This window comes from Sesamum indicum, linkage group LG6 (assembly GCF_000512975.1).
Source record: "Sesamum indicum cultivar Zhongzhi No. 13 linkage group LG6, S_indicum_v1.0, whole genome shotgun sequence".
Taxonomy (NCBI): domain Eukaryota; kingdom Viridiplantae; phylum Streptophyta; class Magnoliopsida; order Lamiales; family Pedaliaceae; genus Sesamum; species Sesamum indicum.
The window spans coordinates 19,566,631-19,582,152 of NC_026150.1; the positions used below are offsets into that span (position 1 = coordinate 19,566,631).

General features: G+C 37.2%; 1 protein-coding gene across 1 annotated transcript; it reads left to right on the top strand.

Annotated features, from left to right (window-relative positions):
* LOC105165159 lies at window positions 14,323–15,224 on the top strand (the record flags this gene model as incomplete). Its single annotated transcript, XM_011084064.2, has 1 exon — window positions 14,323–15,224. A coding segment is annotated over one exon (450 nt), but the record flags the coding sequence as incomplete, so codon positions are not given.

Here is a 15,522-nt window from a genome sequence, read left to right on the forward strand (position 1 = left end):
CTTAGTGTAATTCATAATATTTATAAATTTATAGATCAAATTATATATTTATATATATACGTGTGAATATGCAGTGATATATCATCATGTTACGACAATTGAGGAGATGGATGTATGATACGAACCTCCTAGGAAGGGCAAGTCTTACGCCAGAGTTTGAGGATGGGGTTATGATTTTTATAGAATGGGACAAGTATCAGCGTGAACATATGAAGAGATGAAATTAGGTACCCTTGCTGGAAGTGCAAAAACTCAAAGTTCAGAACATGCGAAGATGTTAGCTATCACTTGTGTAATCGTGGGTTTATGCTAGAATATTATAATTGGACTTCGCATGGCGATGAGAGGGTGCAGAAGTACTTTGATGCTGTGACCGCCCTCCAGTGCAGGAAGAGCAAATCCCAATTGCTTATGAGGAGGGTAATTATTCACATTGGGGGTAATGAATAATAGATGGATTGGGTGCAGAAGATCGTTTTTGATGCAGTCCACCGGGTTATTTTTCTTCTTACCATCATCTTGAAGGGATCGCGTGGTACGGTCTAGGAAAGCTCTAGTGGAAGCGATAAATAAAAACGCATGATAATAAAATTGAAGTATAGAAACAAACCAATTCAAGGGGTGTACCCTTGGAGTTCCCCGATGTTCGATATAGTATGAATTATTTACGCAACAACAAAATATAGTCATACGAGTCTATGGTTGGAAAAATAAAAATAGAAGCGAAAATTAAAATTGGAATTTACATTTTAAATTTCGAGCTTTCAATCGGTTAGTTTCGTTGAACGTTCATCCGAGATTCCAACGTAGGAATTCTCCAAAGATGATTTGCACCACACTGAAAAATGAGACCTTGATCCCTTTGCTAGAATGAATCAAGATCAAAGAAAAAACTCATCCTATGAGAATAATAGAGGAGGCGGCCGAATTTGGTGATGGAGGAGGAAGGTTTTTATGTTGTATTATGTAATGAATTATTACCCTAATAATCATACACAAAATATATTTATATATCTTGAATAAATAAACAGAATGTGTCTAGATACATTCCATTATGTATAAGGTAACTATTCAATCAATTCCATATAGAAGAGTCTAAATATGACCAAGCTAGCACTTTTCAAAAATATAATTTTTTTGTTTAACTTTTCCTCCATCTATTTTGCTAGTGGGCCTTAATCGTTGGGCCGATTTTATGTAAAATAAATTCAAGGCCCAATGAATTTTAATTAAATTTAATTTAAAATTTATTTAATTGAACCCACTAGGTATTTAATCCAATTATATACTCAAGACCAAATTGTCTCTTATTAATTAATAGAATTCGATTTGTTGATTAAATAAAGACAAACCCAATTTAAATTAATCAAATTAATTTAAACTTGGGCTATCTCGCCAATGGACCCTATGTGTGAGTAATTTAATTACTTACATCTTATGGAATTAATTCCAAATTAATTCCTTGTTCTTTCTCGGTGATTTGTGTGTGACTCTTTAGGTTCACCTTTCACCTAGATATGGGCTAGTGTCCAACATTATTATTAATTATATTAAATTTAATTAATATTTCTTGATTAACCCTTAAACAAGAAAGCCCATCACCATGGGTGGTCGTCTAGCAACGGTCTATGACACTATAGACTAGGTGAATTTTCGTGCGAACATTTAGACTTTCGAGTCCATATGAGTACGGTCCTTCCGTCTACAGTCTACTGGCCTTAGTCTAGGGCATGGAATTTGGTGACGGTTCCCATCCTAGATTAAACGTCTATGCTTAATAGTTAAGACCGCATTACGCCAAGTTTCTTAACATAGGAACCTCCTTTTCTTATTCGATCAACTACTGTGGCCCCAGATTCATAAAGCGTGAACTCATCTCCAAGTGCATAGGAGATATCTCTGTCACATACTGATAGCGGATGGATCCTGTTCTTGGAACTCACCGTTCTTACTACATACTCCGACTGCACTGGACAAGGCTTAAGATGATCATGTATGTGACACAATCACTTCTAACACAGATCTAAGATACAGTCATTGTATGTATGTGACAGCCGTGATATTCCTCAAATCTGAGGAATACTCCTGTACTATTGGAGTCGGGGAATCAAGTCATACCGACCAAGCCTCTAAGGCTTCCATTTGACGATCCCCATGAGTCAGTTCAGTCAGTTGACCACCTTGTCAACTAACCCCCTCAAATTGCATAGATGTCCAATGTTTTTCGCCGATGAAACTCTACACTCATCCAATGAATGCAATACGCAGTGCAAGTCTCAATAGGACTCTCATGCCTAGTCTCGAGGTTCTCGACTTAGAACATTTCAGACCAACCCTCTGAAGTTGGTTTCATAGCCACCATCCAGTGCGCAGGGTTATTAAGTTGTCTGTGGGCATGTGTTATGACGTGAAGTGTTTAATGTAATTTGGTAAGCACAACAGACACATATGCCAAAGACGAATACTTACCATATTCATCGGGACAATATTTCTTATATAAATATTGTTTAAATGGTTCTCAAAATAGCCAACTTAATTGGTTTTTGGTCACCTATTAACACATTAGGCACACCATCGTGATAAGAAGAAAAATAACTCGGCACGACTGCATAAAAACCATCCTCTGTGTCCAGTCTATCTATTGTTTATCACCCTAGTGTGAATAATTACCCTCAACATGGGCAGTTGGGGTTTGCTCCTCTGGCACTGGAGGGACAGTCACAGCCTCAAAGTACTCCTGCACCCTGATCTCGCCATGAGAAGTCCAATTAAAATATTCTGAAACTCTCGCAAACACAAGTGATAACTGACATAGTCGGGTGTTCTGAACATTATTGTTTTGCATTTTCGACGAGGACACCTAATTTTGTCTCCATCCATATGTCCAGGCTGACCTTTGCCCATTATATGAAAGTCTTAACCCCATCCTCAAACTCTGGTGTAAGACCTGTCTTTCCCTTTAGGTTCTTATTATACATCTATCTCCTTAATTCTCATAACATGGCGAACTGTATTCACACGTATATATATAATTAATTTTCTAATTTGACGACCTACAAATTTATACATGTTACACTACACTATTTAGGAGAATACATATAATTAACATGATATAAGATCAATAAAAAATTATAAAACTAAAATAAATAAACTAAAATTAATTTAATTAGACACAATAAAATATTAAATTAGTCGTTATTACCTGGTCAACCAACTCATGAGATGATCAGAACTTGTTGACAGTCCAAAATTTGAGTAATAATCTACAAGCTAATCAAGTGTATATGCATGAAAATCAGAGTAATGAGAGTATGTGTGGTTAGTAAGAAATGAAATGAAAATAACTTGCACATATATATAAGTTTTTTTTGTAGCAGTTTTTATAACGGGCTTTGGAACTCTTAATATAGTCGTCGAAGACTAGCCGTAAGAAAATGAAGTTGTTATTTTACAATGGACTTTGTAACAATTATTACAAAAAAATCGTCTCTAATGTTACGATTTTGTAACACTGTCTTCTTGTATAATTTTTTGCGGTTTTTCCCACTGCCATTGTAACGCATCCTTATTTCACTAGAAAACGTTATAAAAAAAAGTAGCCATTACAATGACCATAATAAATTAGTAACGATTAATAAATTGTAATGGTTTTAGGAATATCGAAAACTTGTAACGGCTTATGTAGCGGTTCTTATTGTTACAAAATAAATACATTTTTATTACCCCTCACTGACGTCAGCATACCTCATCTGTTACAAAACTGTTACAGATGCCGTGTATATGCCCATTACAAATCGCTTCAATTTTGTAGTTTTAGTGCTTATCGTTTAATGTCAATAATGATGATAATGAACATAATGTGGGTGAGCAAATAAAAAGGCCTCGACGCCGACGGCATCGATGCACTTGTGGGACAGACTATCACATTTAACAATTATAATTGATTAATTAATAATCAATTATCATATAAAATAATTATTAAAATTTAAAAAAAATTAAAAGGGAGTCCACGACTCCCTTTTCCAATTAATGGGACTCATGGACTCCCAATAATTGGAGTCGCGAATCCCTGCTTTCCGACTTCGTTTTATTTTTTTAAGAAAAAACAAAAAAATGTGAAAGTTGCGGATTACATCCGCAACTTGCATTATTAATATTAAACGAATTAATTTAAATATATATTTTAATAATAAAAAAATAATTAAGCCGAATACAAAGCATGATGACATTGTGCAAAAAACCCTTGAATAACCATGTATTTAATAATTAAAACTATATTAGTATAATTGACAAGTGGGCACATTAATCCAAGGAATAATGAATGTGGATTAGGTTGATCACAGCTGGAGATACCCTAATTACTTATTAATTAATATTATGGCATCGTTTTTTGCATGTTGAATTATTTTATTTTATTGGTGAATGGGAATCGAATCATATCTTCATTTCTTTTATTTATATATATATAAAATAATTGATGACTTGTTTTAATTGTACGCAAACTTTAATATTGAGCACCTAGTTAATGACGTGACGTATAACTAAAAGAAAAAAGGCCAAACAATCAAAATGTTTGGTAGGTTCATTGTTTCGATCAGCTGCTCATAAGTGATTAATTAGGTTGAATGTATGGTTTAATTTATAATATGATGAGCTTTTGATGTTGATGTTTTTATGTGTTGGTATTACCGATTTTCAACTCTTCCCCTCATTTTGTTTATGTTTTGGTTTCTCCAGCAAAAACGATGATTGATGAAAGTTCGTTTGAATCTGAATTTTTAAACTAGATTTGAATAATTTTTTTTTTATTTAAAAAGGGTTTAGGCTTCGATCGAGCCGAGATTCAATTAATATAAAAACGATTAATTATATGTTGCTATCTAAATTATAACTATTTTTATATTTTGATATTTAAATTTTTTATTGGGGAAAAATGCAGCAATCTTTTTGTCATATTGCAAATGAGAAAAATGCTCCCTATAAAAAAAAAATAGCACTTTACCTCCCTCAGTTTTTGAAAATGCTACAATTTACCCCTTTGTATTTTTTAAAACAAAGCAAGTTACGTCCCTATCTAAGTAGGTAAATTGCTTCATTTTGGAAAATATAAGGGATAAATTGCTATTATTTCTAGTAGGGGTAGTTTGCTTATTTGCAATATCACATAGAGGTACATTGCGTTAAATCTCTTTTTCTGTATCAACTTACCATCACTTTACCATTTATAATTACTTTTCAATCAAGTTTTCAATCAATGAAGCAGTGCACATGTGATATTTAAGGGTTATGTGATGCAAAATTTTTCACATATACACAACATGCGATGTTTTTCCAACAGACAAATTAACCAAAAAAAAAAAAAAAAAAAAAAAAAAAAGGATTATATATGAAAAAGTGCAAATTTGCAAAGTGAATATGGTAAGTTGACATAAAAAAAATTCGATTGCAAAGTGTAAAAACAGACATAGTTCGAATGGCACAATGTAATTTATCTGTATAAAAATTATAAAATATATATATTTAAAAATATTAAATTACTTAAATTTGATTCAATAAAAACTTGTTGAATTCCATTGAAATAGTAATCAAACGAAATTCAAACACAATTTTTCAAATTTGATAATAATTCATAAAAATCTCAATAATGATATATTTTGATTTGACTCAAAGGCACATGAATACTAGGAGGTGAATTTATGCGGTTGAAATCAATGTTTTTTCCCTTTAAAAATAGAATGTGACAAACATATATATGATCACTTTCTAGTGGAAAGTGCACTGAGATGGCAAAGTGTAAATCTCATTTACTTTGAGTGGCAAACAATGACGAAACATAGTTTAAATAAAAAAGTTAAAAATTATAATTTACCTAAAGATTTTTAGAAAAGTGGTGTAATGATAAAGCCTCATTCACTTGAATTAACACGTTGTCCTTTTTTTTGTTTGATTTCATAGTTGTGGTCAGTTTTTTCTAATTATAATAAAAACAAATTGAGGTTGGAGAATTATGGTAAATTTAAAACCCCTGGCCTCCAAAAGTCTCTCTCTAGTGAGAGTGTGTCCCTTACATTAGGGTCTCCCGCAAACTTCCCTTGCTTGTCTTAAGCTTTGCTTAATATGGAGTTTTTTCTAGTGTTAATTATATTTAACCTACATTTAAAAATATCAAATTACATTAGAGGACCCATTGATTCTTAGCCCGCTTGGCAGGTGTAGAGATAGGTTTCGTCTGATGCTTTCCTTTTGGATCCCTCGTAGCCAAGCTGGTTGAAGTAGAAGGGGGACTCTTCACAGATGGATCTTGGCAGAGGAACCAATCTCAGAAATCTTTCCCTTGCTCAAGGCGGCTTTGTCATGCAGTTGCTGGTTGAATATGTTGACTGCATAAAGAACAACTATATTAGCACAATTACTCACATCTAAATTAAAAAACTTGTAGGAACAAAATAAAAAAACACAGGAAACTATATCAGTAGCAGTCTCCAAGACGACCCATTTAGGACTCAGTCCATAACAAAAAAGAAGGGCTCGATGACTAGTGAGGGTCATATTCGAAGGAATTTAAGCGATCTAGGAGGAGTTTGAAAGGTGCAGGGCAATTATAAACTGAATATCTAGGGAGTTCAGAGCCAGCAGAAACCCAAGTTGTAGGAAAATGCCAGGGAGTAAAAGAAGATATGAAGAGATAGTGGCGTTTGCACTCTTTGATGGTAGTATCAGATTGAAGAAATTGAGCATTCTCCCTAGAGGTGAAATAAAACAAGCCTGGACTTGCTTTCTTTAGCCTGAAGAAAGAATGAAATTGAGCAGCTGAGGGGGTCTCTTCTAAATTTCTAACCAAAACATAAAATCCAGCTATTATACTAAAACACCTCTATGAAGAAAGGAGGAATACGAAATCCCAGCCCAGCTTCTAGCTGGTCCTTGTAAAAACTAGCAAATACTCAATAGAAGTGGGGACTTGAATAAGAAATTCATCAGGTATCCCAAACCTAGACCTAATCTCACTTATGTCCTCCTTCAGACAAGATCGGAAGTCCCTTAACGACTCCGTACTGGAGGCAACTACTCTATCATCCATCTTCCTTCTCTTTGATTCTAGACATCAATTTTTTACTGCTCACTTCCTCCTCACCCTTGCCCCTTTGGAGACCAGAGCGAGAAGTGTCAGGATGCTCCTCATATTCTCCAAATAAAGCAGCTAGATCTCTATGGCTCGCTCGTCTACACCTCCCTCAAACATGATTAACCAAGAAGAAAGGAGAGAATACGAACTTACTTAGGAAGGTGAGGCACGACAAGATATTCACGGAAGAGAGCTCAAGGCTTACGGGAAAATGGGCGGAAGGGTCCAAAAGACCCTACTTCAGATGAAAAAAAGAAAAAAGAGAAGAACTAGTAATTTACCTTGAAAAAAGTGTGAAGCTGTTAGGAAGGAAGATGCCGTATATGTCTTGTCATAAACAGTCCCATTAACTGAGGACTCGATGGCCATCTGGTTTTCTCCCAACAATCACAAAGCCCCCTAATTCTCAAAAGGGCAGGACTCCCTTTTTGTAGAAATAATTTAAAATTCAAAAAGTTAACCTTACGTAAACCTACGTGATATGCATAAAAATAGGTTGGTCAAAGGGGCCTAAATGATCTAAAAATAAGAAAGAAACGAGAGGCCCGTGACATCCTAGGAGGCCTAAGTCATGAGAGGTTCAAATCATGAGAGGCCCCAAAAACACTCGATATGCGGCCTTGGCAGGTGCCCCCTAGAAACTAGACAGGCGGGTGGTCCCTAGAAAATAGACAGGCGAGCGGCTTTGGCGGGTACCCTCTAGAAGTAGATAAGAGGGCGACCTTGGCGGGTGCTCCGAAAAAACAGATTGGCAATGAAAGGAGGCATGTTTCCTCAAGATCGGCCCAAGAGGGAGGCTCGCTGGGCTCAGCCCAAGGAGGAGCCCCGCACCCTAGAATCCGTCTAAGGATGAAACTTGCAAGCTTAAGAAGGAGGCCCAGTACGAAGACCTGCTGCATCTTTCCAAGGTCAGCCTGAAGGGAGGAGGTCCCCTCAAGGGGTTGGACTTTTCATCCTAAGATGACTCTCCACTAGGTAGGAGTCTGCACGAAGGAGTACCCGTTCATCCGAAGACTTGCTGCTTAAGGAACGAATAAGGTGCAACTTTATCCCTCCTGAGTCCCGCCTTCCTTGTTGAGCATGCGGATCTCCCTCACCTAAACTCTTATTATAGAGGGAGTCCACCTCTATAAATAGAGGGGGTACCCCTTAACATACTGTCCCCTTCCACACTCGAGAACCCCTCCTTCCACACTCGAGAACCTCTCATGCTGATACTCCGCTCCTCTAATTTCGTGCTCACATACGGAATTCTCACTTTTATAATAATTTCTTGTCAGAATTCATTTTTATATTCATCTATGATTAAATTCAGAACTAATTTAAGCATCAGAGTGCTGATATTTTATTTTGCAAGTTCTCTTTCTCAAGAGCTTTCATTTAATTAGCCCAAATCTAATATCGAGATCCAAGAACTTTGAACCCATGCTAAAATTGCTCACATCAATTGACGCCGTCTGTGGAAAACATAGATCTAAGATGTGAGATCAATGGAAGGAGTCCACACCTCCTTGGAGGACTCCCCTGAAAGGATGGTCCCCTAACACTAGAGGACCTCCTACGACTGATTACTACCTCTGTTCAAGGCCCAATTTCAGTGCTCCATCACCATTGTTATTTAGTCATGATTTTCACTAATTCAGTTTTTAGTGTTCAGGATGCCCCCTAGAAGAGCAGGCGGGCATCCTTCTAAGAATAAACCTTGCCCCATGGCAGACTTCCCCCTAAAAAAAACCCTGTACCAAGGGGCATACCTGCTTCCCTCAAGGAATACTTTTTATTTTAATAATTTTGGAGATTTATTTTATACCTTTCAATATGTTGACATATGTTTGCTTGTAGAGATTTCACGAGAAAGACATCCCTATCATAAAAAGTCTTGTCTTCTAGAAGCACAAAAGTCTTGTCTTCGACACAAGCACCCCAACCCTTCTTCGGCAGGCACTTAGGTCCTTTTTTGGATAACCCATAAGCTCTGTCCCATGCAGACACCTAAGCCCTCCTCCGCGGAGGCATCTAAGCCCTGTTTCCAGCGGACACTTTATTTTTCCTCTAGTGAGGTTCCTAAGTCTTGCTCCAAGAAGGGTACCCTCTTTTAAACAAGCTCTCCTCCGAGGAGGCACAATAACTTCGCTCCATGCAAGATCTATTCCTAATATATACCTGTTTTTGTTATTTAACATTCTCTTGTAAAAAAATAAAACTCTATATCGAAGTAGGCACAAAAGGCACCTGTTAAGCCCTCTTCCATGGGTACCCTCCTAAAAAGTCCTGCTCTATATAAGCACGAAGTAAGTTCTTCTTATTCAATGCATGCTTATGTTAATTATATTCTTTAAAGGAGTTAAAAAAAAGGCGAAAAGAAAAGTTTATTCTTTGGACCCCATCTCTGAAGATTTCTACTTTAATAAGTGTCGAAATCTCCACTTATTAGAGTGTTATTGATGTGCATAAAAATAAGTTGGTCCAAAGAGGCCAAAACGATCCAAAAAGAAGAAAGAAACGAGAGGCCCGTGACATCCTGCCAAATCATGAGAGACGTAAAAAACACTCGATAAGCGGCCTTGGCAGGTACCCCCTAGAAAGTAGATAGGTACGTGGCCTTGGCAGGTGCACCCTAGAAAGTAGGCAGGCGGGTGGCTTGGAGCGTGCCTCTTAGAAAGTCGATAGGCGGGCGACCTTGCCGGTTGCTCTTAGAAAATAAATTGGAAAAGGAAGGAGGCATATTTCCTCACGATCGGCCCAAGAGGGAGGTTCGTTGGGCTCGGCCCAAGGAGGAGCCTCCCACCCCGAAATCCGTCTAGGGATGAAACTTGCAAACTTAAGAAAGAGGCCAGTACGAAGGTTGTTGCATCTTTCTAAGGTCAGCCCGAAGGGAGGAAGGTGTCCTCAAGGGGTTGGACTCTTCAGCCTAAGAGGACTCCCCACCAGGTAGGAATTTGCACAAGAAGGAGACCCTCTTCACCCCAAAATCCCACTTTCCTCGCTGGGCATCCCCCTCACTGAAACTCCTGTTACAGAGGGACTCATCCTCTATAAATAGGGGGTACCCCTCAACAGACAGTTCCCTTCTACACTCGAGAACCCCTCTTGCTGATACTCTACTCCTCTAATTTCGTGCTCTTACATATGATATTCTCACTTTTATCATAATTTCTCGTCATAATTTATTTTTTATTCATCTATTCTTAAATCCGAAACTAACTTAAGCATCGAAGTGCTAATGTTTTGTTTTGCAAGTTCTCTTTCTCAAGAGCTTTCACTCAATTAGCCCAAATTCGATATCGAGATCCAAGAACTTTGGACCCGTGCTGAAATCGCACGCATAACTACGGAAAGGTTGGAATCTAGCTTGCTAAACTTGTGGGATTATATATGACAAAGTGCAAAATTTGCAAAGTAAATATGGTATGTTGACATAAAAAAAAATTTCGATTGCAAAGTGTAAAAACAGATATAGTTCGAATAGCACAATGTAATTTATCTGTATAAAAATTATAAAATATATATACTTAAAAATATGAAATTACTTAAATTTGATTAATTAAAAGCTTGTTGAATTCCATTCAAATAGTAATCAAATGAAATTCAAACACAAATTTTCAAGTTTGATAATAATTGAGAAAAATCTCAATAATGATATATTTTGATTTGACTCAAAGGCACATGAATACTAGGAGGTGAATTTGAAATCAATGTTTTTTTCCTTTAAAAATAGAATGTGACAAACATATATACGATCACTTTCTAGTGGAAACTGCACTGAGATGGCAAAGCGTAAATCTCATTTACTTAATGACGAAAAATAGTTTAAATAAAAAAGTTAAAAATTATCATTTACCTAAAGATTTTAGAAAAGTGGTGTAATGAATTAACACATTGTCCTTTTTTTGGTTGATTTCATAGTTGTGGTCAGTTTTTTCTAATTATAATAAAAACAAATTGTGGTTGGAGAATTATGGTAAATTTGAAACCCCTGGCCTCCAAAAGTCTCTTCATAGTGAGAGTGTGTGTCCCTTACATTAGGGTCTCCTGCAAACTTCCCTTGCTTGTCTTAAGCTTAGCTTGATATGGAGTTTTTTTTAGTGTTAATTATATTTACACCACATTTAAAAATATCAAATTACACCAGAGGACCTACTGATTCCTTAGTCCGCTTAGCAGGTGTAGAGACAGGTTTCATCTGATGCTTTCCTTTTGGATCCCTTGTAGAGGCTAAGCTGGCTGAAGTAGAAGGGGGACTCTTCGCAGATGGACCTTGGCAAAGGAACCAATCTCAGAAATCTTTCCTTTGCTCAAGGCGGCTTTGTCATGCAGTTGCTGGTTGAATATGTTGACTCCAGAAAGCACAACTATATTAACACAATTACTCACATCTAAATTAAAAAACTTGTAGGAACAAAATCAAAATACACAAGAAACTATATCAGTAGCAGTCTCCAAGATGACCCCTTTAGGACTCAGTCCATAACAAAAATGAAAGGCTCGGTGACTGGTGACGGTCATATTCGAAGGCATTTAAGCGATCTAGGAGGAGTTTGAAAGGTGCAGGGTGATTATGAACTGAATATCTGGGGAGTTCAGGGCCAGCAAAAACCCAAATAGTAGGAAAATGCCAGGGAGTAAAAGATGATATGAAGAGATAGTGGCGTTTGCACTCTTTGATGGTGGTATTAGATTAAAGAAATTGAGCATATCCCCTAGAGGTGAAATAAAACAAGCCCGGACTTGCTTTCTTCAGCATGAAGAAAGAATGAAATTGAGCAGCTGAGTGGTTCTCTCCTAAATTTCTAACCAAACTATAAAATCCAGCTATTATACTAAAAGATTTGGGCACCAGTTGACTCAGGGTACCTTGAAAAAAGGTAGACAGCTCTGTGAAGAAAGGAGGAATAGGAAATCGCAGCCCAACTTCTAGCTTGGCCACGTAAAAGCTAGCAAATGCTCAATAGAAGTGGGGACTTGAATAATAAATTCATAAGGTATCCCAAACCTAGACCTAATCCTTCAAACTAGACCAGAAGATACTTAACGATACGTACTGGAGGCAACTACCCTATCATCTATCTTCCTTCTCTTTGATTCCTCTCTAGACATCCGTTTTTTACTACTCACTTCCTCCTCAGCCTTGCCCCCAAGGGACCAGAGCGAGAAGTGTCAGGATGCTCCTCATTTATCCAAATAAAGCAGCTACATAGATAAAAAGAATCCTCTATGGATCGCTCATCTATACCTCCCTCAAACATAATTAACTAAGAAGAAAGGAGAGAAAATGAACTTACTTGGGAAGGATGAGGCACAACAAGATATTCACGGAAGAGAGCTCAAGGCCTGCGAGAGAAAGACCCTACTTTAGACGAAAAAAGAGAAGAACTAGGAATTTACCTTGAAGCAAGGAAAGTGTGAAGTTGTTAGGAAGGAAGATGTCATATATGTCTTGTCATAAACAATCCCATTAATTGAGGACTTGATGGCCATCTAGTTTTCTCCCAACAATCAAAAGGGCAGGACTCTTCTCCTTCCTTATCGCTTGCAAATATTAGTATTTATGACCCCCTTTTTTCAAAAATAATTTGAAATTCAAAAAGGCAATCCTACGTAAACCTACGGAAAGGGGGGAATCTAGCTTGCTAACTTGTGGGATTAACCCTATTGATAGAACGAGTAGGAAAAATCTTTCTCCTTTTATTCTGTATCTTCTCTTATTTTTTGCAGGATATCCTATCTACTCCAGCAGTCTAACTCTACGATTTGCACTCTGGAGTGGTGAGGAGTGATGATGACCCCTACAACTCTCAGACTAGGTCCACGAGCAAAGCAGGTCAACCTAGTTGGATACAAGCCCAACTGGCCCCTGAACAAGGAGGAAACGCCCACGCGCTTACCTCTTATTTTACTGAACCAAAGAGGCCCAAAAAACAAGCCCATTCCAACTGGACATGTCATCATATATCTGGACGGACACCTCATATAACTTGCTAACACATTAGGACACGTCATTCTAAAATATTTTCAGATGGCTCCGAGTAAATCAATGGCAAATGAGATGGAAATCCACGACTAACAAATTCTTGGATTTTCAAGTGAGTATGACAAGATTCAGTCCACCTGACATATCTTAGTCAAATCAAGTCCAAATCACAAATGGTTTTTTCTGGATAATAGCCGGTCAAGGGCTTTCAAATGGCGTATGACTCTGCACAACAACCCCGTATTCTGCTGTATACATGCCTATAAATAGAAGCATTGTGCAGTCATTTGTGCACATCAACCCTCACTCTCAAACTCACTTATTCTCTTATTTCTCTCTTAATTTTTAGGATGTTTTGAGCCTATATTTTGCATTTCACACGAATATATACATTATATTATTATTATTTTTATCATTATTCTTACTTTAATTTATGTTCCCTTTACGCTTTTCTCGTAAAATTGTTACTGCTTTAAGTATCAAAGTGTTAAACTTTATTTTGTATGGTTAGTCCGACCTATTGATCTTCTGATTTTTCTTGAAAATCCTTTAATGTTGTATTGTGTCATAAAATCTGATTGTGTTGTGGCATCATCCATATTTAAGTGCTTGATTGGACAAGATAAGTTGATGTGCCCAAAATCAAGCCTTGTCGGCCTCTAGAACTTGATAGAGCTTGGCTACGCCCTTGAGGGACAGAGTCAATGATTATCACCTTGGTTATTGTTTCTTGTTGAACTTTTAAGTAATTGTATACTGGGACATCCATTCTCAATCTTTTCTCAAAATTGTTCAAAAATTAAAAAAAAAAAAGGTTATGTCAATATTTGAAGGATTAAGAAATGGCTAAGTTGCCGTGTTCTATATATTATATTCTCGCAATTCATAAATAAATGATTATTCACCCAAAATTTCAATACAAAAACATCCCCTTAAAGTTTTATCAAGTGATGAGTTGTGAATCAGACAAAGCAAAGATCTGCACGCTTGATCATAGTGGTAGAGCTTTGTTATCGGGTTTGCATATATTTCAAAGCTACGGTTAAGGGCGACAAAGTCAACCATCCCTGTCCGAAAAAGATTCTATCACACCCTTGATTATTGTGTCTCTTCTTCTCACATAATTGAGAGGGAGAATCCATGAAAAGTAGTAATCTCTAGTTTTCACTTCATTAAACACATCTCTTTTCTCTCTCTCCCTCCCTCTAGCACACCTCCGAATTAACATGTGAATTCCTTCCCTCAAAATCATCAAGTACTCATTAATCTGTACGTACAGCATTGTCATTGTCCATACACCATATTAAGCATGAGCCTGATCAATTGCCTGCGGAAGATAGATTCGGAAGAAGACCTGAAGAGAGGTCGATCGGCCGATGTGCAGGACGACATGAGGCACTATTTCAAGATATATTTACGTAAGGCAGAGAGAAGCTGGTCAGGCAACTTGGCACCAAAGCCGAGCCGGCCGCAACCCAATTTTAGGAAGATGAGAAGCCGATCCAATCTCGGCACTAACAAGTTGAGGAAGATGTCTCCGGCCCTCCACCGTGTCCATAGCACGAGCCAGACTGCCTCCTACGAGTCGGCGCCTGCCACGCCCAGGCTGGTCAGGAGTAGCGGCATGAGAAGAGATTGGAGCTTCGAGGATCTCCGACGAGCACTTGAACAATGATCACAATAATTCGTGCAGTATTAATGTATATGGGAGAAGTAATTGAACCTCCTAGAATTGAAATTCATTAAAATAAAATCATCAAAGTATATTTCTTCAAGTTCTAGGGGTTTAGTTTCTGAATTGCACAAATGAATTGCAAAGGTACGTATACTGGTTTATATGAGTACGTAAGTAAGTATATGATTTCTGTATTTAGTTTTTCTTGTATTTATATACATATACATATATATAATATGAATATATATAAGCGTGTGTGTGCATTTAGAGATGAGGGTTCCTTAGATGTGTCATTGATAGATCCTGTCAAGTTACTCATGGTTTCCTTAAATCATGAGATCGATGGATTAGAATCTGTTAATTACTATTTCAGATATGTATTGGGTTTTTGGTACTTTTTCTTTAGCATGAGATTTTTTCCACAATAATAAAAAGGTGGAAATTGGCACGAATTGGATGACCGTTCCTAATTGCGTTCCGCATTGGAACGGTAATTGACACTCTTTAGAAATGAAAATTGGTTGATAGCGTCGTAAGACTCATTTTTTTCTTGGCACGGCTAAACCGTTACTACAGGTGTTCCGAATAAAGTGTTATAAGTAGTGTTCTTAAAATCGGTCCTAACGTGCAATGGTAAATAATTACAACTCATTTACAAACACTTTAACACTACCAAAAAAGGGGGATTTGGCACAGTATGATAGACCGTTCCACATTGGAATGGGTATTGGCACTCATGAGGAATGAAAG